This window comes from Lampris incognitus, chromosome 7 (genome assembly GCF_029633865.1).
Source record: "Lampris incognitus isolate fLamInc1 chromosome 7, fLamInc1.hap2, whole genome shotgun sequence".
Lineage (NCBI taxonomy): Eukaryota > Metazoa > Chordata > Actinopteri > Lampriformes > Lampridae > Lampris > Lampris incognitus.
This window is the reverse complement of record NC_079217.1, coordinates 20,134,559-20,161,516: the sequence shown is the minus strand read 5'-3', so window position 1 is coordinate 20,161,516 and position 26,958 is coordinate 20,134,559. Positions and strand designations below refer to the sequence as shown.

Sequence of the window (26,958 nt, the reverse complement as noted above, 5' to 3'; positions counted from 1 at the left end):
TGAGGGAGTTTGGTGCGCTCGGGGTGTGTTTGGCTTTAGACCAGAATCCCACGCTGGTCAGAGAGAGACATGTCCCCACTCACCCCTGTCTGGACAAAGACCAGAGGGGTTATAGGGTGGAGCACAACTGCTCTGAGTACAGCATATATGTTTTAAAAGATAACTGTTTTTTGGTTTTTTTACAGCCTTGGTTTTATTTTCCCCTTTTTTCTGCCATCATGCATATCACTTATTATATCATCTTACTCAACAGCTTCATTCTGGAGATTTTTTACTTGGCAGCATCGCTGGACTCAGCTTTAAAGTGATGTCTTTTTGGGCCACAAAACATGAGCATCAGAAAGTCAAAATAATCCATTAGGAAGTGAAAACGACAATGGAACTTAAAAGCTATTACCTGAAATGTCCAATATCATCAACAATGGTCCTATTCTGTTGCCTACCAATACAGGAAATGCCAGTTCGGATCCCCATGTTACCTCCGGCTTGGTCGGGCATCCCTACAGACACAATTGGTCGTGTCTGGGCGTGGGAAGCTGGATGTGGGTGTGTGTTCTGGTCACTGCGTTAGCGCCTCCTCTGGTCGGTTGGGGTGCCTTTTCAGGGGGGAGGGGGAACTGGGGGGAATAGTGTGACCCTCCCATGCGTTACGTCCCTTTGGCGAAACTCCTCACTGTCAGGTAAAAAGAAGTGGCTGGTGACTCCACATGTATCAGAAGAGGCATATGATAGTCTGCAGCCCTCCCTGGATTGGCAGAGGGGGTGGAGCAGCAACCGGGACACCTCAGAGAGCGGGGTGATTGGCCAGGTACAATTGGGGAGAAAAAGGGAAAAACAAAAAAACAAAAACAATGGTCCATCACATAGCTGAGCTACCTCCTGGTTCAACTTGCATGAATGACCAGCCCACCTACCGTTGGTATCCATGCATGCATGCAATTTTTTTATAAGTATATGTGGCTCCCCCTTACATAAGCAATCATATAAAATCCGAATTGTAGTAAACCTGCTTCAGTGGCTTAATATTCATGACTATTGCTAGGATAATTGGGTTAAATTGGACTTGTTGAAACATGTCTGACGCATGTGTTAGGTTGCCCCATAAGATACTATTGTAAAGCTGTGTCTAGCGATGGTCCCGTGTGCAAAATCTCAAAAATGAAACTAGTGGGTAAAATATTATCATAACCGATATGCACAATGGCAAAAACAAGAAAAAGACCCAATGCAGGTTGTTATAAAAACAAAGAAGTATCCTTTAAATAAAACAGTTACTGGTTATATTAGACAAGGACTGCTATCAATAATGACCACTTGCAGTTGTACTTGGTTGCTACTTGCATTACTGTACTGGTGATGTTTACCATATCAGCACTTTCAGGTATGTTTGAGGTAGGATAAATCACAGAAAAATCAACCAAATCTATTTTCTGGTGGAGGGGTAGGGGTAGACTGTATAACCTTACTGAGGAGCTCCAACTACTGTGAACCTATAACAAATATTTGATTATTGCATAATGCTCATTTTGTCCAAAATGACAGGTCTTGCTCTTAAACCTGCATTACCCTTCAGTAGTAGACTTATCTTAAGATATAAAAATGCCCACATACTGCAGACGGTGCAGTTGGCCTTGCACACATCATCACTCATACATCCCAGCCGTTGGTAATCATTTTACCATTCCCTTCAGTATTTTTGTAATCTCTTCTTTTTTTGCGGGCGGACTACGCTCGCAGGTTGCAATTTTTTAAATCTTGCGTATTGTAGAAACACTCATGACCAATAAAAAGTGCATTCTCTGTTTGGGTAGTGGAACATAACATGACAGACAGGCTGAGGGATAACAGGGCAGGAGGGTTTTCCTCTATCTCATACAAATCACCCTGTCTTAATAGTCTAACCTGTAATATTTCTCTCTCATAAATTAGCACCGAATTGATTCTCAAAAATACGTAACAAAGTGCCTCCCGCATAAGTTCAATATGGAACACATCTTTTAGTTTCCAATTACGGGATGACTCCGTAATTTACAGGATGGTTGGCAACCCTAGTTTCAAGCGTGCATGTGTGCATAATCCAAAAGACGAGTCGCTTTTAAAATTTTCCCACCCTTTTCCTTTTACCTGAAAACATTAAATGACTGTATGCTGCATAATACAAATTTTTGTATCACTACTGTTAGGTTATTGTAAATGACAGTAGGCCTCTTACTTCGAGTGTGAGACAGTACCAGTTGTAAATGTGATGTTATAGGAGCTGGTTCTAAAACTCTCAGTAATGAGTCAATAATGCCTCCGATTCTGTTTGTGATATTCATGGACAGGATCTCAAGGCGTAGCCAAGGTGAGGAGTGTGTCCGTTTTGGGAACCTCAGAATTGCATCTCTGCTCTTTGCAGATGATGTGGTTTTGTTGGCTTCATCAGAACACAACCTCCAGTGCGCACTGGGGCGGTTTGCAGCTGAGTGTGAAATGGCTGGGATGAGAGTCAGCACTTCCAAGTGTGAGACCATGGATCTCTACCGAAAAATGGTGGCTTGCTCCCTCCGGGTTGGGGATGAGTTGTTGCCTCAAGTGAAGGAGTTCAAGTATCTCTGGGTTTTGTTAACGAGTGAGGGTAGGATGGAGTGGGAGCTTGACAGGCAGATTGGTGCAGCATCAGCAGTAACACGGACCTTGTACCAGACCGTTGTGGTGAAGAGGGAGCTGAGCTGGAAGGCAAAGCTCTCAATTTACCAATCAATCTTCATTCCTACCCTCACCTATGGTCATGAGCTTAGGGTAGTGACCGAAAGGGTGAGATCACAGATACAAGCGGCTGAAATGAGTTTCCTCTGTAAGGTGTCTGGGCTCAGCTTTAGAGATAGGGTGAGGAGCTCGGACAACTGGAGGGAGCTCGGAATAGAGCCGCTGCTCCTTCATGTCGAAAGGAGCCAGCTGAGGTGGTTCGGACATCTGATTAGGATGCCTCCTGGGCGCCTTCCTTTGGAGGTTTACCGGGCATGGCCAACTGGGAGGAGACCCCGGGGTAGACCCAGAACTTGCTGGAGGGACGACATGTCCAGTCTGGCCTGGAAACGTCTTGGGATCCCCCAGGAGGAGCCGGAGGGCACTGCTGGGGAGAGGGACATCTGGAGTGCCCTACCTAGTTTGCTGCCACCGCGACCCTACCCTGTAGAAGCGGCTGAAGATAAATGAATGAATAATGCTCAAAAAACGGACTTTCGGCGCTGGATATCCAAGTTGCACAAGCTATTTGTTTTCAATTATTCACATAAATCATTAATTTATACCAACATCTATCTTCCTAACTGTACTTTTACCATGTGTTTACCAATCCTTTAATTCTTCTTATAATATTGTATCAATGGGGGGGGAAGTTCTGTTATACTTTTTTTTGTGTGGAATATATCTCATCACCAATCCTGAGTTTAAGATGTGTTCTAATTAGGTGTGCTTGTATGAATGGAAATAGAGCACCTTGGGCAAAGAAGCTGGAAATAAGTGAGTCTCATACTAAAGTTCTGACTACAATACTGTCCCTTTTTAATGAGTGGAAGGCTACGAACACTGCTCAGTTTCACTCTGAGATGGGAGCAGACAGACAGAATGAGGTTAAGAGTCTGAAGGGGGGGGCAAGGAAGTAAAGATCTGGATTAAAGAAAGACTGAAAGCAAGCAAAGTTAAAGAAAGGAAACCCTCCAACAAAGTTTTCATATTAATCATGCTGCGAAACCTCATTACCAACAAACCATATGTCGAATTTCACATTCCTATCCAAAGACAGTGGATGTGGAAACTTACCACTCCAAATTCCTAACACTTTACAGCAGGAATATTAGCAATTCAAAAAAATCAAAAGACTGGTGGATTTATCCCCCAGATCATTCATCTGAGACTGAAAGAGAGAGATCAGATGGAAAGGGGGAGCGCAACAGTTCTCTTAAAAGGCAAGCAGCAAATCTTCCTACAAACTGGGGATGAATATTAATTCACTCAGTCATCCGTTTTGCATGTAATAACGCAAGGCTGTGTCTCACTCTGTAACAGTCAAGAGGTGGTAGATGGATGGGTAGAAAAAGGTCATGCTCAGTAGAAAGCTATTGGTTAACATAATAAATGCCAAAGGAGGGAGGAATGGCTCCAGTGGGGAATTATAGATGGAAAGGGAGATTGAGTAAAATAACAGGAGCTCAAAAAGGGAACGGGGGGAGAGAGAGAGAAAGAGCGAGAGAGAGACAGAGAGCGAGCGAGCGAGCTCCCAAGATTTTATGAGCTGATGGCATAGCTAATCTGTGACACCTACACATGCTTAATGAGCTGCACAATCAAATGCAAATACACACGTAAACCCCAAATAAGAGAACTCGTAGGTTTATATTTCCCACTGCACAGTCGGCCCCTGCTCCCTCTTTCTCCTGCTCATTCTCTCTCCCTCTCACACATGAATATAGAAAATCTAAACATTAGCCAGGCACATCCTCTCTCTGGCTGACTTTGGCTGGATAACAAGAGGGCGCGAAAAGCATGGAGACATCTTGAGTCAACAGTTAGCCTCTCCTTTCTCTGATGGCTGCCGACATTGGCGAAAGAAAGCCAAGAAATCTCTGTCTGTGCATCAGTGTCATTCACTTAGCCAGCCGGACGGTCAGCAGGAGTCAAGCAAGAGACAGACAGGCTGGCAGGCGGGCAGACCGAATGCTAGGCAAGCAGATAGATAGGCAGAAAGACAGGCAAGGAAATAAGTAGGCGGTGAGATAGACAAGCAGGGAGCCAAGCAGGTAGACAGGCAGATAGACAATGCCTTGTTGTCTGACTTGTAAATTCTGTGTGTGTGTGTGTGTGTGTGTGTGTGTGTGTGTGTGTGTGTGTGTGTGTGTGTGTGTGTGTGTGTGTGTGTGTGTGTGTGTGTGTGTGTGTGTGTGTGTGTGCTATATAGCGTGGGTTTCCATGGCAGTTGATATTGGGGTCAGACAAGACCTCATTATTTTCCTTCCAGCATGATGAAAATTAAAGAAGCCATTTGGAAATGCACACCCACGACAGACGCACACACACACACGCACGCATGCATGCATGCATGCACGCACACACACACACACACACACACACACACACACACACACACACACACACACACACACACACACACACACACACACACACAAGAGGGATACAGACAAGGGAGAAGAATCAGAGAGACAGAGTGAGTGAGCGAGGGAGAGGCCGAAGTGCGAGTCAGTTTCTATGCTAAGTGAGTCAAAGACAGACAGACAGGCAGTTGTTTATGAGCTGGCTGACAGTTAACATCTGGCTTTGTGTGCTTTCAGCTGCCACCATTGTCAGCTAGCACAGTGCTTCTGAATCAGAATACTTTATTTATCCCCGAGGGGTTAAATAAAGTATTTAAAAAAATAACAACCTCCTGCCTAGCCGATAAAAAAACAACTTCCTTATCATCAGAATCAGAATCAGAATGAACCATATGTCCCCGCCACCTTCCATCCACTCTCAAGCATGACAGTTTAATCTTTTGTTTCCAGACTTTATCTATTTCAAATGTGATGAACATCTTCAGAGACATATTGATGAACTATTTGTGATGTTGCCTGATGAGATGTGTCGACGCTCCTGCACTGATTAGGTCTTAAATGTTGTTAAGCAGATCAATGTCTAATGTAGAGTTTAACTAAACACTCACCTCAATTCCTGTTAGCAGGTATTTAGTTAGTGTTTCACGGCCCTTTGTGTAAATTTATGTCTTTTTTTTTTGGTACCCCAAGTTAAAAAGCAGAGATGGAGATCTTGGCCTGTTCACCGCCCAGCCAAAAGCACTGGCACTGAGCTCTCAGGCTGCAGCTGCCTCATTCAAAATCACTGCGATGACTTCTTGACCACATTGAAAAGAATTGCTGTTTAGCAGCCAGCAAACTAACAAGAAGCCATTCACGTACTTGTTGATGTTTTTCTACCCATGATCAGCCCTGAGAGTACGTCATAAAGAATATTTTCATAAAACTTTCCCCTTCGATCCATATTCAGCCTTGATGAATGTAAACCAACATAAGAAGCCACTCGATGTTTGTTATTTTACGCTGCTCAACTCATGTTAATTTTGAACAGAGGGATATAAGTACAGCTTAAATGAGTACAGTTGTTCTGGGGACGCGGCACTGTGACGCAGTGGTTAGCACGGTCACCTCACAGCATGAAGGTTCTGGATTTGAACCCCGGGGTTGTCCAACCTTGAGGGTCATCCCGGGGCGTCCTCTGTGTGGAGTTTGCATGTTCTCCCCGTGTCTGTGTGAGTTTCCTGCAGGTGCTCCAGTTTCTCCCACAGTCCACAGATATGTAGGTCAGGTGAATCGGCCATACTAAATTGACCCTAGCTGTGAATGTGTCGCCCCGTGATGGCCTGGCATTCTGTCCAGGGTGTCTCCCTGCCTGCTGCACAATGACTGCTGGGATAGGCTCCAGCATCGATGCGACCCCAATTGACCTATCGCTCAGTCCCGCCCCCCAAACGCAGACGAGCCAATGGCAGTGTAGTACCTAATGCACACGGGAGCTCACTCGGACATCTAGAGCTAACGACTCCATTAAGTAGCATCAGAGTTGCACCAGAAGTCGTGGTTTTTGTGATGTTTTATGGATATAAGTTGAACAAAAATGGTCAAACGATATGCATGGGGTACATCATGCAATACTGATACGAGGTATCCTGAGAGGATAGGCAATGGGGTATATTTTATCCCATTTCCCAAACCAAAACAAGACAGAGCCAAATGTCTCTGGTGGATTAAGCTGTGTGGCAGACCACAGTCAACTCAACGTAACACTAGCTGCGCTAGGCTAGTGCTAGCTGGGTTAGCATGTAAGGACACTGCCACGCAGGTACAGGGTAATGCCAGCTAGTTAATAAAATAAACTAATACACGTACATCTCAGTACCTCTCCAGGATTAACGCTAGTTAATTGAAGGTAAATTAATTTATCTTACCCTGCAGTGCACGATCAATACTGGTCCTGGATGATGTTATCTGATGTGACTGTGAGATGAGGCTTTTCCCTCTTGCATTGTGATCTGTAAACTCTCGCCTCCAATTTATGCTTGTCACCCAACATATCTAGTTTTAAATTTTGTACATATCCCTCCATAGCATAGTGAAGTTCTTTTTGATGGCTTCAAGACGAAATCAGGTCCTTCTGTCTCCAAAAGTTATGTATAGCCTCTTGGGATAGTTTTGACACCGATAGCTGCCATTGTAACTCTCTAGCCAGCCCAGGGAGCTTGTCCGAGTTAGCAACAGTAACTAAGGGGGCGGGGCTTAGCGATAGGTCAATTGGGATAAGCGGCTTGGATAATGGATGAATGGATGTTCTGGGGACACACACCTTAGCACTAACTTCAACACTGATCCCTGGATAGTCCTGGCATCACATAGTGGGAGCAGCAGGCAAGAGACACCTACTACATTACACAGAAATACACACACACATGCACACGCACACAGTTTCAGTACTACTGTACATACTAATGCAAATGAAAGCACCCCACCCTACACGCACATACACACAATGCTGTTTAAAGATGTGTTGGCATTCTGAACAAACTGTATAAAATAAGACCAGAGATCTAAGAGAAGCCTGTCAGTCAATTCCCTGTGCCATGACCCCCACCCCCACTTCCACCCACACATGCACCATAGAGCTGTCATTCATTGCTACACTCTTCTTCTTCTTCTTCTTCTTCTTTTGGCTTGTTCCCTGTTTGTCAGGGGTTGCCGCAGCAGATTTTATAGTTTCCATCGGTAACATGTGAGAGCACAGCACCAATGGTGGCCGTTGCTAACCCAGGCCTCGACTGATCTGGTATAGTCTTATCAATCTGCATACTGATTTGGCAAAATGTTACGTCGGACGCCCTTCCTGACAAACCACTAACCCTATGGACGGGGGCACAGGTAACGCATTGGATGGCATCCCAGTATTAATGGACTTGCGCCCGTCACCACTCATTCAATGCTACACTGATTTAGAGAAATATTCTACTTTCCCTCTCAGTTTATCAGTAGAGGAGACTGAGAGAGACAAAAAAATAGAGGAAAATATTTTTGAATTGATCAGGATTCGAGCTATGGCCTGCTGCATGGTGTGTGTGTGTGTGTGTGTGTGTGTGGGTGCATCAAATGCATATGCATATGTGTTTTCGATGCCTTTTCATGTCTGTTTTTGCGTGCTTGTGTGTATGTGTCTTTGTGTGTATATGTATGCAGGGTGATAGTTATTGTGAGTAGGCTTGTGCCAGGCAGAACAAGGGAAATGTCTCATCTCTGCGCCAAAGACACAGCACAAATGGGCCTTATGTTTTTTCTACTTAATCAATTCGAATGGAGTTTATGTGAACTTCAACAGTTGTCTTGAGAAAATGATATAAATTTACTTGATTCCATAACATCTGAGGTTATCCTTGTGGAGGAAATCTTTCATCAGGTATTAGGTTAGTTTAGAAAGAGCCAATTAATAATAAATAAATAAAACTAGCTGCCAGAGCCTCAGGATTTTTTTCTGGCTGCCCAGGTCAAATTTGAAGACCTCACCAAGGATATCAGGGGGCTGAAAAGAGAGCTGACTGCTTGTGAGAAGAATGTGCAGAACATGTGTACTGACTCCTCAGAGGAACACCTTCAGCCCTTCAAGGAAAAAAACAGAGGCCTTTGTCTCCATCGCTCAAATGGAACACACGGCAAAGGACAACAGGCTCAAGCAGCTCAAAAAAGCCTGCAGGACATGGTGAGTTATTTTGGGCTCAAGCCAAAATCAGAGGAGAAGGAAGTGGCTCCCAGTTACAGCTTTATGCTCTGGTATGAGTTCTGCAGTGACTTCAAGAACATGTGGAAACGTGAAAGCAAGAGCATTTCTAAGGAGAGCCTGAAGGAAGCTCAGGAGAACATCAAGAAGATCACAGCAGAGAAGAGAGTTGAAACCAAGAAGATCAATGCCAACAGTTTGAAAGAGAGACTGCGCCAGAAGGAAGCCAATGTGCCCTCCAGCTGAGTGAATTGAAGTGTGAGAAGTGAACACAGAAAGGATGGCTGGTAACGTGAAGACATGAAGAAAAAAAACAATGAGAGAGCCAACTGGCTTCATCCCCCATGCATTCACCACCTGTCTCTGACCCAACGTCGTACCTCATAGCATACTGCCTTCTGTACGGCATCACAATAAATCTTTACCAGATCCTCACCAGATCTAGTGTCATACCTCTGTCCTACTTGAACACAATTGTTCTGGCTCAGACCATCTATGACTTGCAAATAATAATAATTAAATAATACATCCTTCCATTATCCAAGCCGCTTATCAGAATTCGGGTCAGGGGGGTGGGGGTGGGGAAAGGGGGCTGGAGCCTATCCCAGCAGCCATTCGGTGGCAGGCAGGGAGACACTCTGAACAGGCCGCCAATCCATCACACATAACTAAATAATAATAATAATTATTTAACACACACACACACACACACACACACACACACACACACACACACACACACACACACACACACACACACACAAGCTTACCTGGAATCCCCGAAAGAGTTAAAGGTCCCCTTCGTTGTATTTTACTGCAAAGACCTCAAATACAGTTCTGAGAGACCAAACTTTCAATGTTGATGTAATCCCTTGTTGACAGCTATGGTTACTATTTCAATTTTCCTTAAACAGGATCTTGAGTTCTCAGCGGTTGGTGTTGAGTTGGCTGAATGTAAATTATAAACATCAGAATAATAGAACGTTCAGGACAACAATAATAATAAAAAGTAACATGTATTTTCAGGTAGGCTACTGTTGTTCTTATAGCTTTCCTTCTCTCTATTTATCAGAACAGTAGTTACTTATCAAACAACCAAATCCCTCCTGTGTTATCACATCAAATATACTGTAGTGAACTCGGGAGACAACGCAACCACAGGAACTGCCGCGGCCGGGAAACAAACCCGTATCGCCCGCACCGCAGGAGACATCACTAACCGCTAGACTAAAGGGTCAGACCCGCCAGCCAGCGGCCAGCGTGTCTACTAATCCATGCACATTACAATACTATCAACAAGGAATAACCCTCTGGAATTGCAAACCAAATACTACAATACAGAGCTGAAAAGCTATCAAATATATGAAGTGAACACCTTACTAAATAACCTTGACCCAATAATGAATTTGTAATATCAGACAAAGTCCTGAATAAAAGTCTCCAAATAAACAGTTCAACTCAGCGCAATGGTGAACTATATTACCAAGCGCTTGGGTTTCTAAACGATGGGGCTCATACGTTGGTCCCCAAAAACAATGGAACAAACTCCCAATAGGAACACGGTGATAGTGTTCGAATAGTCTCCTCTTACTCACGCGACCACACAAGCGATTCACGAGTGGTCCGCGGGTGGGCAGATGATGCAACAGCGTAGCCTTGGTGACACTACAAGGTCCGTGCTGATCACGAAGGCCCGGCACTAACTAGTTAATTAGCTTCAGCGAAATCCTCTCGTCTCATGTTTCCCTGCACAAACTACGGCCCGTGTTTATACGTAGATGACTGTCCCCACGACAGGTCGGGCAAAACGTCCACGCTTGATAGTTAGACTATACACTTTTACAAAGCTAGCTAAGAAAAATAACACGGTAAGCAAAATAGCTAACGTTAAGCTAACTGGCGGTAGGCTAGCCAACTTCCACGGCAAACTGGGGGAGAATGAGTTGCGAAACGTCGAGATGCACAGGACTTGAAGCCATTACACTACAACACTTGTGAAAATCCTTAGAAGTATTTCAGTCCACAAAATATTACTCGCTTCGACACTAAACTCAATTTCTACTGACAAAACGATAACACAGCTAAACTCCTCTCTCATGTCACCCCCCCGCGCCCTGAAACGTCGTCTTTGGTTGGCTTAGAGTGAATCACTCTTAGACTGACATTACACGGGTTTAGCTAAGCAGGATATCGAAGCTCACAAAAAATCAAAGAATTATGGCAAATGCACTACTCCACTTACTTTACCCATATTGAAACATGCATAACCGTGCAGACTAGAAAATATATTTCACATATCCATATTCCCATATCTGGCAGGCCTCTACATTTAGCCTATGAGTTCATTTTATTGTATTTTTAAATCACTTCAGGACACAGCGCTGTCGCTCGACACAACCTCTCCGTGGCATTCTTTATTTAGACTGACCCAGCATCAAAGGCAGACCCGATCACACAACCCAGAGCCCGCAGGCATCACCAATCGATCCCAGCACAATAGAACAGCACCAAATCAAATGCAGCACTATCGATGTGTGCAGACATAACATCCCCCCCCCCCCCCGGCAGGATTTCAAACATGAAAGGTTGACACAAAGTCCTCTAGGTGGCCAGGGCGTAAACGTGTGCGAACAGGTCGCGGGGCGGCCTGAGGCTGGGCAGGCCGAGGTGGGGAGGGAGAAGGCAGGGGAAGCTGAGGCCCAGGAATGTCTGGGGCCCGTGTAGGAGCTGCATGAAGCCCCGGGGCGTCTCGCCATGCTGAGGGAATGGCTAAGGTTGTGTCACCAGCTGTGTGTGGTGGAGCTGACACCTTCCGTAGACGACTGGAGTACCACCGAGTGCCATCGCTGAGGAGGTAAGTGGCTGGGCCCAGCTGACGGGTGACTTGGAGAGGAGAGGACCAGTATGAAGCCATTTTATTGTCCCTGTGGGGCCTGCGGACCCTGACCCAGTCTGACACATTGATGTCTGGCACCCTGGTTCGTTTTGACTGGTCAAACCGTTGCTTCATTCACGTCTGCTGACGAGTGACTGAGGCTCTGACCCCAGAGGGAGGTGCCTGAGGTGTGGAGGGGCGGAGCCTGTCAAGGGGCATGCACAGTTCCCGGCCTAGCATGAGAGAGGCTGGGGAGACGCCTGTGGTCGAGTGCTGTTTGGCCCGATAGTGCAGCAGAGTGTGACGGATGGCCTGCGTGAAAGAGCACCCTTGGGCCATGTGTGCTCTGAGGCCGTTCTTCAGTGACTGGTGAAAACGTTCAACGCCGCCATTGGCCTGGGGGTGGTAGTACGCAGTGCGTATATGACGGATGCCCTTGCTTTCGAGATAAGCAGTGAACTCAGCAGAGACCAGCTGAGGGCCGTTGTCAGCGGTGATGGTCTTTGGGAGGCCCCAGCGAGAGAAAAGAGAGTCCAGGAAGTCGATGATGATCTGTGAGGTCACAGTGCCGGAAGTGGTGAGTTCAGGCCATTTTGAGTGTAGATCGTAGGCGACCACCATGAAGCGTTGGTGGTGGGGAACTCCATGGATCTCACCACAAATGTCCAACTGCAGGTGTTCCCAGGGCTGAGAGGGCCAGGCGAGAGGTTGCAGGGGTGGGGGAGCCTGGTGGCCAGTCTTGCCACTCACAAGGCAGGCAGAACAGTCCTTCACCAGAGCCTCAATATCTCTGTCTATCCCCGGCCACCACACCAGGTCTCGGCAGCGCTGTTTCAGTTTCACAATGCCCAGGTGGCCTTCATGCGCCGTATTCAAAACACGTGCACGGAGAGCAGCTGGGACCACTGTGCAAAACCCACGTGCCACGCAGGTGTCGTTCCAGCAAGAGAGCTCCTGTCTGACTCGGGCGAACGCAGCCAGCTCCTCTGGGACCTTGTGAGGCCAGCCGTTCTGGATGTAGGTGCGGAGCTGGGAGAGGACAGGGTCCTGTTCGGAGGCTGCCCTCAGCTCCTGCAGAGAGACAGTGGCCTGGAGGGGTGTGTGTAGCATTTGGACAATGTCCTTTTCCACACAGTCAGTGTCCATCTGTGGAGCTGAGGTGGAGACAGAGCGAGAGAGCAGGTCGGCGACAACATTGTCTCTGCCTGGGGTGAACTGCAGGCTGAAGTTGTACTGGCGGAGGCGGTCAGACCAGCAGTGCAGCCTCAGGGGTTTGTGGCCTGTCCCAGTTGTGGACAGCAGCGCTGTCAGGGCCTGGTGATCTGTCCTGAGGGTGAAGGAGCGGCCATAGAGGTAGAGGTGCCCCCTTTCACAAGCCCAGATACAGGCTAACGCCTCACGCTCACCCACGGAGTACCGCTGCTCGGTCAGGTTGAGGGCACGGGAGGCGAAGGCAATGGGCTTCTCCACACCGTTCTGGGTTTGAGACAGCACAGCCCCTATCGCTGTGGCTGATGCGTCACAGGTCACAAAGGTGGAGCTGGAGATGTCGAAGTGAGCCAACAGTGGTGGTGAAGTCAGTTGAGTCTTGAGATCACGCACAGCGTCACTGCATGCCTTTGACCACACCCATGGCTCGTCCTTACGCAGCAGCTGGTGCAGGGGGGCTGTGGTCGCAGGGTACTGGGGAAGAAACCTCAGGTAGTAACTTGTCATACCCAGGAAGGAGGCGACCTGGGCGGCCGAGCTGGGCTCAGGGATGGCCTGAATGGCGTCCACGTTGGATTGTAGTGGAGTTACACCGCTCGCTGACAGCCGGAACCCCACGAAGTCGATGGCTGGCACAGAGAGGACACATTTCTCAGCATTGAGAGTTAGCTTGTGCTTGGACAGGGCTGCGAAGACCATGTTGAGGCGCTTGTCGTGGATTTCACTAGTGGACCCGTGTACCACTATATCATCCAGATAAATGGCCACGCCCAGTATGCCAGCCAGCACAGAGACCATGATTTTCTGGAAGCAGCTAGGGGCGGAGCTGAGACCGAAAGGCATCCTGGTGTAGCGAAACACTCCTGCATGTGTCACAAAGGCTGTGAGGTTTCGGCTGCTGGGGTGGAGGGGCACCTGTAAGTACCCCTGTCTGAGGTCGAGCTTGGAGAACACCTCAGAGCCATAGAACTGAGCAGTGAGTTCTTCTGAGGTGGGCAGTGGATACTTATCAGGGACCACTGCCTTATTTACTGCACGTAGATCGATGCAGACACGCAGGCCCCCCGACTTCTTCTTAGCCACCACGAGGTTTGAGACCCAAGGTGACGCGTCCACTGGTTCAATGATGCCAGCTTCCAGCAGTTGTTGCAGCTCGGCGGAGACCCCATCACGGAGAGCCAACGGGATGCGGCGCAGTGGTTGGATGACAGATTTCACAGCAGGGTTGAGGAGAGGTTGATGGGCGAAGGCGGAGAGGCAGCCCAGCCCCATAAACAGCGATGGCCACTTCTGCTGCCAAGGTGTGGCAACAGTCAGGATTGCTGCCCCCCTTGTGTCTAAGAGGGAGAACCCCAGAGCGGAGAACAGGTCCAGGCCCATCAGGTTGGCCCCACGGCGTGCCACATGAAAAACTGCATTGGGCACCAGCTTGGTTCCATAGCGGACAGTCACTTGGAGAGAGCCAACCAGATCGATTTTCGAGTCACCATACCCACAGAGGACAGCTGAGGGTGCGGACAGTGGCAGTGAACCGAAAAATTGACTGTAGGTATCAACATTCAGGAGAGACACACTTGCACCGGTGTCCAACAGCAGGGGGATGCACACATCATTAATGTTGACTGTGCATGATTTGAATGACACTGGCCCAGAGCTCACCTTGTGAATGACAGCGGTTGAAGACTGGGGGGTGTGGCCCTCTGACCCAGCCGGGGAAGATCAACAGACATTGGCAAAGTGATTGTGCTTACCGCAGCTACGGCATGTCTGGCCACGGGCAGGGCAGTTCTGAGCCCTTGAAACATGAGACCGAGACCCACAGTTACCACAGGACTGTTGAGGGCGGGGCCGAGAACGCCGTCGTTGCAGTTGCAAGACGTCCCCAGTGGAGTCGGCGCCCGCCTCGCTCTGGCTGGGTTGCGTCCCGAGGGGCAGCCGTGAGTAGAGGGAGGAGTCGTTGGCAGCGTGACTGGAGGTGGCCACTTGCTGTGTATTTAGCATAGCAGCACACTCAGCTGCTCTCTCAACCTGTAGTGCGATGGTAATTGCTCTGGACAGCAGCAGATCGTCGTTTTCCAGCAGGAGAGTCTCACGCACCTTTGCGTTGTTGGTGTGTTCGATTAGCTGGTCGCGAACCATCTCGTCCTGAAGCGCGCCAAACTTGCATGAGCTAGCTAGCCCTCGCAAATTAGCGACGTACTGCCGCACAGACTCACCAGGCAGTTGGTGTCGCTGACGGAATATAAATCGCCGAAGGAGGGCACTCTGTGGAGCAGCGAAATGGGTGCTCATAAAGTCCCACAGCTTCGTCAAAGCTTGTGACGTTCCCCAGAGTCCCGAGCACACGATGACCCTCTGCTCCCAAGCAGTGTAGCAACAAAGCCGTCTTCCTAGCCTGGCTCACGTCGTCGAGCCCTGAGGCGATGATGTAATTTTCAAAACTATGTAGCCAGCGAGTCCATGGTACCGGAGGCTCGCCAGGTAATGCCAGGATGGGGGCAGGCGGTGGGAGAGAGATATCAGCCATCCTCGTCGCCAATATTGTATTTTTAAATCACTTCAGGACACAGCGCTGTCGCTCGACACAACCTCTCCGTGGCATTCTTTATTTAGACTGACCCAGCATCAAAGGCAGACCCGATCACACAACCCAGAGCCCGCAGGCATCACCAATCGATCCCAGCACAATAGAACAGAACCAAATCAAATGCAGCACTGTCGATGTGTGCAGACATAACAAATTTCCCTTCCAGTTTGAAGACTAACAAACTGTCTTTGCCATGCAAAAGTTGGAGATCATAATGGTTACATTTTTAGGTTGTACTGAATCATCTTTTTCCTGTAGCAGTGCATGCACACTATATGCGGCTCTGAGAACACTGTATCTGATACTGCCTGCATGCATGAACTGACTGCTCTGGATAGTGGGATGCTCGCTGCAATGTATTCTGAGTCAGACAACATCACGGAGTAGTCCGGCTTGCACTTAAGATCATAATTCCATATAGCGGGGGAACATGTCATTCACAGTTAACATAAAAGTAAAGTAAAGCTGGAGCGGATAAATGATCCATATATAATGATATATATGCAATATATAATGATGCATGATCTAAAATACTACCTAAACAGACTTGGACAACCAGAGGTGCAGTCAAAACAACACCCAGTTCGCTCTAAGCGGGCCTTAAAAATTATGCTGCAAATACAAATGAAGCTGCCACCTGCTACACAAGGAGGAGGCCACAACAGGTCCAGGCTAAGGTTAAATCCTTGACATTGTGGGGAGGTGGAGGGAAAGTGGGTGGGAAAGCAAAAGTGGGAAAGAGGAAGAGGGAGATAATGAGAGAGAAGGGTTACACAAAGAGCGATAGGGAGGAGGGGAAAGAGAAAGAAAAGGATGGGGAGAGGCCGAGTGAGTGTGCGTGTACAAGAGAGGAGGAGAGGAGAGAGAGAGTTTAATTGTGAATTTCCACAGAGTCCGAAGTGGCAGCAGATGACGCACCGATGACACACTGAGATGTCAACAAATACACACACACACACACCACTCACCAGGCCTGTGGCTTCCTCTTGAGCAGGCCCTGTCTCCTCCACTGGGAGTGAGGGCTTAGATGATAGGTCAGCTGGCGACACACCTTTTCCATAGCCCCTAGAGAGTCTCCTTCCTTATGGAGACAGACCAACAGACGCAGAAATAGAAACAGACAGACAGGAGAGAGAGAGAGAGAGAGAGAGAGAGAGAGAGAGAGAGAGAGAGAGAGAGATATCAAGAAAATTTCAATTGAACAACAAACAGTACCAGAATAGTGGCTCAAATTTTAGTTGGCCTTAGGTTCATTAAGTTTTACCAGTAGTTATGTTTTTATCCAAATTTTGCACAAATTTTGAATAATTTCTTTTTAATTTGAAGAAAATGGATATCAGTGTGTGTTTCCATAGAGGATGTGACAGAAGTTCACAGTCAAAACAGCGCTGATAATTCCTGCTCAGGAACAGCAGCTAGCATATCAGCTAACATGTGCTAGCTTCCAAGTTAGAAAGCTGGAGGGTTTTCAAAATTTACTTGCCATTTGGAGTAATCTTTATTTTAGTTCACCTCAGCTTCTTTACGCTGTCCAAAGATTAATAAAACATATTAAAAGAGCTCGAGCAATGACAATTGACTTTATCCTTTATGTCATAATTTATTCAAATATTCAATTTCCATCACCTTTATTGCATCCTGTCTTAATTGACCCATTAACTTTTCCACCTCAAGCAAATGTAAAAACCTTTTTTGAGCAATATTTAGGATTTATTTCTCAGAATTGGGCACTACCGTTCAGCTCATTTGCAACTCAAATTTTTACACAAAACACATTGATGGAAACATAGCCAAGATTTAAGTAATGAATATTCATGACTGGATTTAATGAGAGTTGATGGATTTTGTCTGTAATTCTTATCATATTTTCATCTCATGAATTCGAAAACGTGTCAAATGTGTTGCCCTTTGAACTGTATTAAAATTGAGTCAGAGAGATGGGAAGCAGAAAGGAATGGACGGAAGTGGAGTGTACAGAGGCAGACTGAGGGAGAGGATAGAAAATGACAGAAGAGGAGAGAATGAGAGTTAACATGAAAGCAGAATGGTGAAGAAGAAAAATAATAATAATAATAAGAAGAAGAACAACAGTGAAGTATTAACAGAGAGAAACAGACAGAGGGTTCACTGGATTTGAGCACACCACTGGAGCAGAGAATTAACACAAACATCTCCCATCAGCATCACAAGCGCCTGTTGTGAGAGAACAGGGACACACACAGATACATGTACACAGAAAACCACACACACAACCCAACCAGAACCACCCCCATACCCTATGCACGAACGAACGCACACACACACACACACACACACACGTAGAGATGAGAACAGGCTTATCATACACACAAACACTGATACATTAATAGAAAGACAAACACAGATATGGATAAACAAATTGTGTGGCTGGGGAATTGAGTGTTGTTCAGAAGCCATGGTTTATGTGAGCTGTATCAGCTAGTGAACACTGGATGGTGTGTTCCTAGACAAGACAGCCTGTTACTGACTCACTGCTTCAAGTCTACCAGTCTGCTTTATTGTCAACCACACAGAGCCGCGCTGTGTGCGTGTGTGTGTGTGTGTGTGTGTGTGTGTGTGTGTGTGACAAAGGACTAGAGAGACAGAGGTGGGCATTCATGCTTAATAACATTTATTTATTCAGACTCTGACTCAAGTTTGCAGGTCCACCCTATCAAGCAAAGAACAGATGGCATCAGGGAAAAATTTAATAAACTAAATCCTTTTCCCCTTATGGGCAACTTGGTACACCCTGTATTTCAGTGATTACTGCAGTGAAAAGCAGACAGCGTGAGGCACACAGGTCTCCAAATCAACTTTGTTGATTGACATTGCGAGGAAATGACTGGGGGGAAAAATGTCTTTCACTTTCATATAAAGATGTTACATATCAAAATTTGCTTGTATAGTATATTGACAGAGACATTTGTATTGTAGACAAGGAGGATTTGGATGGATGCATATTTATCGAGAAGATATACAGAATTGACTCTGTGACAAATAAACAGATGCACAAGCAGAGCTCCCAAAATTTACCCAACAAATTTGCAAGAAAAAAAACCCTCCAAATATTTGCTGATCTATCTAACATGTTTACTTTGGCTGCCTAATGTCTAGCTACCTGCCAGGCACTGGGGGAAACTCATTGAGCCAAATTAGAATGGTTGCTATTATTTAGATAGGCAGATAGACAGACAGACAGACAGACAGATAGACAGATAGATAGATAGATAGATAGATAGATAGATAGATAGATAGATAGATAGATAGATAGATAGATAGATAGATAGATAGATAGATAGATAGATAGATAGATAGATAGATAGATAGATAGATACAGTGGCTTGCAAAAGTATTCATACCCCTTGAACTTTTCCACATTTTGTCCCGTTTCGACCACAAACATAAATATATTTTATTGGAATTTTATGTGAAAGACCAACACAAAGTGGGACACAATTGTGAAGTACAAAGAAAATTATACATGATTTCAAAAAATTTTTACAAATAAAAAACTGAAAAGTGCGGTGTGCAAACGTATTCAGCCCCCTTTTCTCTGAGTGTAACCAACTGCCTTCAGAAGTTGCCTGATGATTGCTGAATGATCGAATGTTGACCTAATGACTAAATAGAGTCAACCTGTGTGTAATCTAATCTCAGTACAAATACAGCTGTTCTGTGATGGCCTCAGAGGTTTGTTAAGAGAATATTGGGGAGCAAACAGCATCATGAAGTCCAAGGAACACACCAGACAGGTCAGGGATAAAGTTGTGGAGAAGTTTAAAGCAGGGTTAGGCTATAAAAAGATTTCCCAAGCTTTGAACATCTCACGGAGCACTGTTCAATCCATCATCCGGAAATGGAAAGAGTATGGCACAACTGCAAACCTACCAAGACACAGCCGTCCACCTAAACTTACAGGCCGAACAAGGAGAGCACTGATCAGAGATGCAGCCAAGAGGCCCGTGGTGACTCTGGATGAACTGCAGAGATCCACAGCTCAGGTGGGGGAATCTGTCCACAGGACAACTATTGGTCGTGCACTGCACAAATCTGGCCTTTGTGGAAGAGTGGCAAGAAGAAAGCCATTGTTAAAAGAAAACCATAAGAAGTCCCGTTTGCAGTTTGCCAGAAGCCATGTGGGGGACACAGCAAACATGTGGAAGAAGGTGCTCTGGTCAGATGAGACCAAAATTCAACTTTTTGGCCTAAATGCAAAACGCTATGTGTGGCGGAAAACTAACACTGCACATCACTCTGAACCCACCATCATCCCCACTGTCAAACATGGTGGAGGCAGCATCATGCTATGAGGGTGCTTCTCTTCAGCAGGGACAGGGAAGATGGTCAGAGTTGATGGGAAGATGGATGGAGCCAAATACAGGGCAATCTTGGAAGAAAACCTGTTGGGAGTCTGCAAAAGACTTGAGACTGGGACGGAGGTTCACCTTCCAGCAGGACAACGACCCTAAACATAAAGCCAGGGCTACAATGGACTGGTTTAAAACAAAACATATTCATGTGTTAGAATGGCCCAGTCAAAGCCCAGACCTAAATCCAATTGAGAATCTGTGGCAAGATCTGAAAACTGCCGTTCACAAACGCTCTCCATCTAATCTGACTGAGCTTGAGCTGTTTTGCAAAGAAGAATGGGCAAAAATTTCAGTCTCTAGATGTGCAAAGCTGGTAGAGACATATCCCAAAAGACTTGCAGCTGTAATTGCAGCAAAAGGCGGTTCCACAAAGTATTGACTCAGGGGAGCTGAATACTTTTGCACACCGCACTTTTCAGTTTTTTATTTGTAAAATTTTTTTTTAAATCATGTATAATTTTCTTTGTACTTCACAATTGTGGGCCACTTTGTGTTGGTCTTTCACATAAAATTCCAATAAAATATATTTATGTTTGTGGTCGAAACGTGACAAAATGTGGAAAAGTTCAAGGGGTATGAATACTTTTGCAAGCCACTGTACATTGTATGTATTTATGGCAGCAGTGTGAGCACAATTACTTATATACACTTCCACCGTATTCATGCTGCAGCTGCCGTCCAATACCATCAGCCTATCCTTTCAGACATGATTGAGTGGTTGTTAGTTAGCCCTTCAATAATGAGAGGACTTTCCCTGATTGATGAAAGTACCCTGTACAGTGCAGAGTGCAGACAAACTAAGGGGGAGAGCTTCTCTCTCTCTCTCTCTTGCTCTGTGCCTGTGTGTGTGTGTGCCAGTGTGTACATGTGTATGTGTGAGGAACATTGATCAAAGGGTTATTGATTACCCATAAACCATCCCTGACACTCAGACATCCCCACTAAGCATCACCAACACACACACACACAGGCACAGAGCGAGAGAGAGGCAGAGTGTGAGAGCTAACTGGTTTCTATTCTTGTTACGTAACGACCACCTGTGATTCATTTTCATTCCAGTTCAATTAAACTGAAATTGCACTTTGTAACCTTTTCATCCGGACCCTTCAAATCATCCCCGACCAAATGCCATCTCCCTGGAGAAGAATTTCCTCGCTCCGCCTTGCACAACATTTGAACTGGAAGTTCAATTTATCCCTTTAATCGTGTGCGAGAGGAAGAGGGACAGAGAAACGGAGGGAGACAGAAATAGTGACGAGAGGCAGAGATGCAGAGAGAGAAAGATTTATAGGTAAAGTTAGAAAAGCTGGCTTACTGCTTCCAAGTAATTCATCTGTCTGGAGAAGGTTCTTGTTGTTGTTTGAAGGCCAGTGACCCCCCCCCCACACACACACACACACACTAAGACATAGGGTGCATTTGCAGCCCCTGGCAAACGATGCAGTGATAAGCACTGGAATCCATCTGAATCCGATTCACCAAAGACGACAGGTGTTGCCAAACACGCTGAGCGTTGGCTGCCTTTCAATTGGAATTTGCTCAGCTTGTCTAATTTGATCTGTCTCTTTCCTTCACATGGCTGTACGGCAGAGACAGTCACTCAGGTTCAACTTGTTGTTCCCTATGGAATAAACTTTATTTATCACTGCAGGGATGCTGGGTCAATGCAGTGGAAACAATCATAAAATAGCATAGATAAAGAATACAAGCCCGGGTAGTGTGGCGGTCTATTCCATTGCCTACTGACACAGAGCTCGCCGGTTCGAATCCCCGTGTTACCTCCGGCTTGGTCAAGTGTCCCTACAGACACAATTGGCCGTGTCTGCAGGTGGGAAGCCGGATGTGGGTATGTGTCCCGGTCGCTGCAGTAGCAGCTCCTCTGGTCGGTTGGGACGCCTGTTCGGGGGGAAGGGGGGACTGGGGGGGAATAGCGTGATCCTCCCACATGCTAAATCCCCCTGGCGAAATTCTTCACTGTCAGGTGAGAAGAAGCAGCTGGTGACTCCATGTGTATCGGAGGAGGCATGTGGTAGTCTGCAGCCCTCCCCCGGATTAGCAGAGGGGGTGGAGCAGCGACCGTGGCAGCTCGGAAGAGTGAGGTAATTGGCCAAGTACATTTGGGGAGAAAATGGGGTGGGGGGAATACAATACATAGAAAAATACTGAAAAATAAAGAAACTACATCCCCATCATGTTAGTAGAGAGTTGCAACTGGCTAAGGGGAGTTTTTGCTAGTTTGTCTATTGACAGATTTAACCACTTACCGATACTTACAGTGAACAGATTTATACATTTCACTCTTTAGCACTGTGTTGTTAAAACGGAAGGCGTTTCGTTGCAGGAAAACATATGGATGAGTGGGTGGGTGCGACGTGTGGTTTTACGCGTGGTTCAAAAAAAGTTTGAGCGAGTCACAGCGAAGTCAGGTTTATGCAGAGAAAAATACATATGTTTAGATATTCAATATGAATAAATCTGCAATTAAAATCCCTAAGCTCCTCAGCTATCAAAGCTGTTTTCCCTCAGATAATTTATCCTGACCAGTATGGACGTGCCTAAACAGCCTATGCATGCATAACAGTGCATACTGAGACGCCATTACCATTCTTTCAGGCTGTTTAAGTACACAATAATTCATAGCTCCCCAATAGGCCCACATTTAGGGTTTCAGCTCAACTTTTGCAATCGACAAAATGAATGTGTAGTCAACTTGCTTCAGACGTGCTGATCAGATGCACTGATTTATCTCAGCTCCATTATCTGCAGAACACAAACCGCAACCTGCAGTTTGGATCGACGAGCGACAAGCACGCAATTTCCATAAATACTTTTACCTGCTTTGCGAGACATTGTTTTCAATGTTGGGTAAGTCTCTTTATGGCCCGAGCATATCTGATCTGTTCAATCAGTAACACACACACACACACACACACAATAATGTACCGTTTATGTTAGCCTACAAAACGGGGTTAACGTGGAAGCAGGAGAAAAAAAGACAGAAAACTAAACACATTTCAAAAAAATTTTTTTTTAAAAAGCTTCTTTGCTGAGTGGGTCAACTGAAGTTGCGGGCAGATTTGGCTGGGTTCGTGGCTGACCCGGGCATCTCTGGCGGGTACTGATAAGAACCATCTGCATCCTTACAGTATTTTGGGGATGTAACTGAGATGAGTGGATGATGGATGGTAGGAGAGCGCTGGAAGGAATATCTTGACAATTTCAGACTAATGGAAGGATTTTGTAAAAAAAAAAAAAAGGGGGGGGATAAGCACCATTAACCCCCCCCCCTACCACCACCACCACCATTACATAATGACAGCTCACATTAAAGTGGAGCATGTGTCAATTTTAATGATGAGCCCATCTAAAACCTTAATCCACAAAGTAGTTTACGTTTTGAGGGTGAAATCATCCGTGTTTTTGGAAATATTCATTTTGAACTGTGGGTCGTAGAAACCCGTCCGTGTTGATTCCATGGTATGTCGAAGGAAAAACAACAACAACTAAAATTCAGAGGGTCAAGGTATCCTCTCTGTTTCACAGCAAAGCCGGTCCACACAGTCAGGTATGCACACAGCAAGATGCACATGCTGCCACACACCAAACACACACATACACACACACACACACACACACACACACACACACCCACACACACACACACGGAGACAAGAAAAAAACAAAATCCCACAAATGAAGCTCAGCAGCATTAAAAGCCGGGCAAAACCGTGCAGTGAAAAGGTGGGAAAGGAGTCAAATAGCATCAGCAGAGGCTAGACGGAGACAGAGAGAGGGAGAGAAGGATAAAGGTAAAAGACAGGCGGGCTGACCATAAAGGGATTTAAAAAAATCACCGCGGAAACATCTGTCTGTCTGTCTGTCCATGCATCCCCCTTATCCCACAGGTGAAGGAGAAGACAGATATAGAGGAAGAAATGGAGAGGTGGGGAGGAATTAGTGAGAGACAGAGAGACAGAGAGGGGGAGAGAGAGACAGAGAGAGAAAGAAAGAGAGAGAGGAAGGAGTTAGAGAATGAGACTTGGAGTGTGTGTGTGTGTGTGTGTGTGCGTGTGTGTGTGTTCACACAGCTATATTTCTGAAGACCGTTATTAATTTTTAGCCATAAGAGTGAGGACATTTTAGCAAAGTTAGGACATTCTGGCCAGTCGCCCCCCTCTTCGAGGAGCTATTTTAGGGCTAGGACTTGGGTGTAAGGCTAAAGTTAGAAATTAGGGTACGTGTGCTTGTGTCGTGTGTGTCTGTGTGTATAGCAGGTTTTTCTATCCTAACGGGAACCAAATGTCCCCTGAAACTGCCAACCTTGTGGGGACATTTTATGGGTCCCCATAAGGAAAAGGGTCTATTTGAGGGTTAGGACTTGGTTTAAGGGTTAGGGTTAGGATTAGGATTAGGTTAAGGTTAGGGTAACGGTTGAGGTTAGGCATGTACTAGTTACGGTGGTTAAGGTTAGGGTTAAGGGCTAGGGAATGAATGTAGTCAATGAGAGGTCCCCACAAGTATAGGGGGACAAGACAAGGTGTGTGTGTGTGTGTGTGTGTGTGTGTGTGTGTGTGTGTGTGTGTGTGTGTGTGTGTGTGTGTGTGTGTGTGCATGAGACAGGAGAACAGAGCTAAACTTGGATTTCTGACTGTCTCCTTCTCCATGTCTCCGTCTGCCCCCGTTGTCAGTATCCGTTTTTCTCTCCGTCCATCTTCCCGTCTGTATCTGCATGACATCCACACAGCCGACGTGCACACTTCACTGACAGTAACATTTACTGATCCTCAACATATGACCAGCAACTCCACCACTCGCTTCACGCCAAGGCACGGTTATTTTTCTACAGCACCTCTCATGCAGGGGGGCATCTCAATGCAGGTCACATAAAGGCATAAGGAGATGGTCAATCACACAAGATAAAGAGATGAAATAATGAGGAAATTTTTTAAAAGAACAAGATAAAGAATTTAAAAGGAGAAATTAACAGATGGGCATCACTGGTTAAACAATCAAATAAACCAAAAAAACAATTTCTCAGTTTCCTTTTTTGTACCATCATCTTAACAGAAATTGTGTTTTCTCATATGCAAAATGCCATGCAGGTCACAATAAGGAGGAGTATAGCGTTAAAATGTTTTCTAAAACTGAAATAAATAAAACTGAAAACTGAAATATGTTGCTTATTATGACCTTGTTTGATAATATTGCTTCATTGCAGGAAATTCCCTCTCGCCCATTCCTCACCGACGAGACAGCACAGATGCTCATCCAGGCTCTGGTCATCTCCCGGCTGGACTACAGCAACTCCCTCCTTGCTGGCACCCCGGCGTCGGCCATCAGACCTCTGCAGCTTGTTCAGAAAGCTGCAGCTCGTCTGGTGTTCAACCGCCCTAAGTTCTCCCACACAACTCCCCTTCTCATGTCCCTACACTGGCTCCCAGTAGCTGCTCGCATCCAGTTTAAGACTCTGGTGCTAGCCTACAGGGCAGTGAAAGGAGCAGCGCCTTCCTATCTCCAGGCCATGGTCAAGCCCTACACCCCCGCCCGACCACTTCACTCTGCTGCCTCGGGATGCCTGGTTGCCCCGTCGCTCAGAGGCCCCTGCTGCCGATCGACCCGGTCACGGCTCTTTTCTGTCCTGGCCCCACAGTGGTGGAATGAACTCCCCACTGATGTCAGGACAGCAGAGTCGCTGCCCATCTTTCAGCGCAGGTTGAAAACTCCCCTCTTCAAGAACTACTACCCTGTTACTTGCTCCTAGCACTTATTGTATTCACTCATTATAAAAAAAAAATCTTTCTTGCGCTTTTACTCTAGCACTGGTTTTGCTCTTAGATGCTTGTTTAGAGAGAAGATGCACTTATGACCTCTGATGACTAGCAGTTCTCCTGATTTCCTATGTTAAATGATGCACTTATCGTAAGTTGCTTTGGATAAAAGTGTCAGCTAAATGACTGTAATGTAATGTAATATATGTTGTTTAAGCAACCCTCTTTTTTCCCCCTCCAGTTTAATCTCACTAAGTAACCCACAGTCACACCTGCAGGCGAGCAGGATTAGGGTTGAGGTGAGCAAGGATTCATATTTTTTTCATGTGCTTCATCACAATTATCTCACCCTAATAATCCTTCCTCTTCAAACTAAACCTGTTTTCAATTTGTAGAGGGGGGCTGTTCATTTGCAGAAGGTGCCATTTTATGTCCCCCGTGCTTAAATTGTGTTTGATAAAGCATGTTAAGCAAACGCCCACGCAAAGTCACACATGCACACACACACGCATACACACGTACACACATATGCACATGCACACACACACACACATTAACTGGAGAGAAAGAGAAAAAGAGCGACAGAGAGAACCTGGGGGCGGGAGCATGCCCTTCTTTTGTCACTGAATGCATTAGCCAGAGTGTGTTTTCATTTTTGAACGTCAATGTTGGGCCTGGTGTCCCATGATGACTATCAGCAGGCTGGCGATGAAGCTTTTTCAAAACCGGCCACCCTGAAAAATAAAATGGGTTAAATGTACGGCGTCACAATGACGCCGCGGTCCCTCCAGCGTTGTACTGACACACACCTGGTGGCGGCTGGCTCGGTGTCTGCAGCTCCCATTTAATGTCTTTTTTTTTATGTCTTTGTAAATCATTTTGAATTGCCCCTTTGCAACGAGGTATGAAATGTGCAACAAAATAAAGCAACAATAAAAAAAAAATCTATTCGTGGTTTTTTCCAGCAAAGGAGAATGGGTAAAAAGCGAGAGGGGGGGGCGGAGGAGGCAAAACTTCAGGTATTTTTGAAGCATAAAATATAAACACGATGGCTTGCAAACAGCTCAGAGCATGTCGTATCCCCCTCCCTCTCTCTCCCCCTCCTGTCTCCTCTCTCTCATTGATTTGCTCTGCATACAGCACAATGCCCCCCCCCGACCATTCCAACATCCCCCTGATGTCTAGCTATCCAGAAGTAGTTACTTGACCTTTCCATAGAGAAAGATCCATTTTTCAACTTGCATTATTCTTTGGGACTCCAACCATAAAAATGTCGGGACCCTCCATTTTTACAACAGTTAAGCAACAAACCTTTTG

General features: G+C 46.1%; 1 protein-coding gene across 1 annotated transcript in view; it reads right to left on the bottom strand.

Annotated features, from left to right (window-relative positions):
- Nucleotides 1-26,958, bottom strand: part of lrrc75a (leucine rich repeat containing 75A) — a 56,945-nt gene that overhangs the window by 5,571 nt on the left and 24,416 nt on the right. Inside the window, exon 4 of the mRNA XM_056283418.1 lies at nucleotides 16,451-16,563. Coding sequence (XP_056139393.1) covers nucleotides 16,451-16,563 — 113 coding nt within the window. The remainder of the gene's footprint in view (nucleotides 1-16,450; nucleotides 16,564-26,958) is intronic.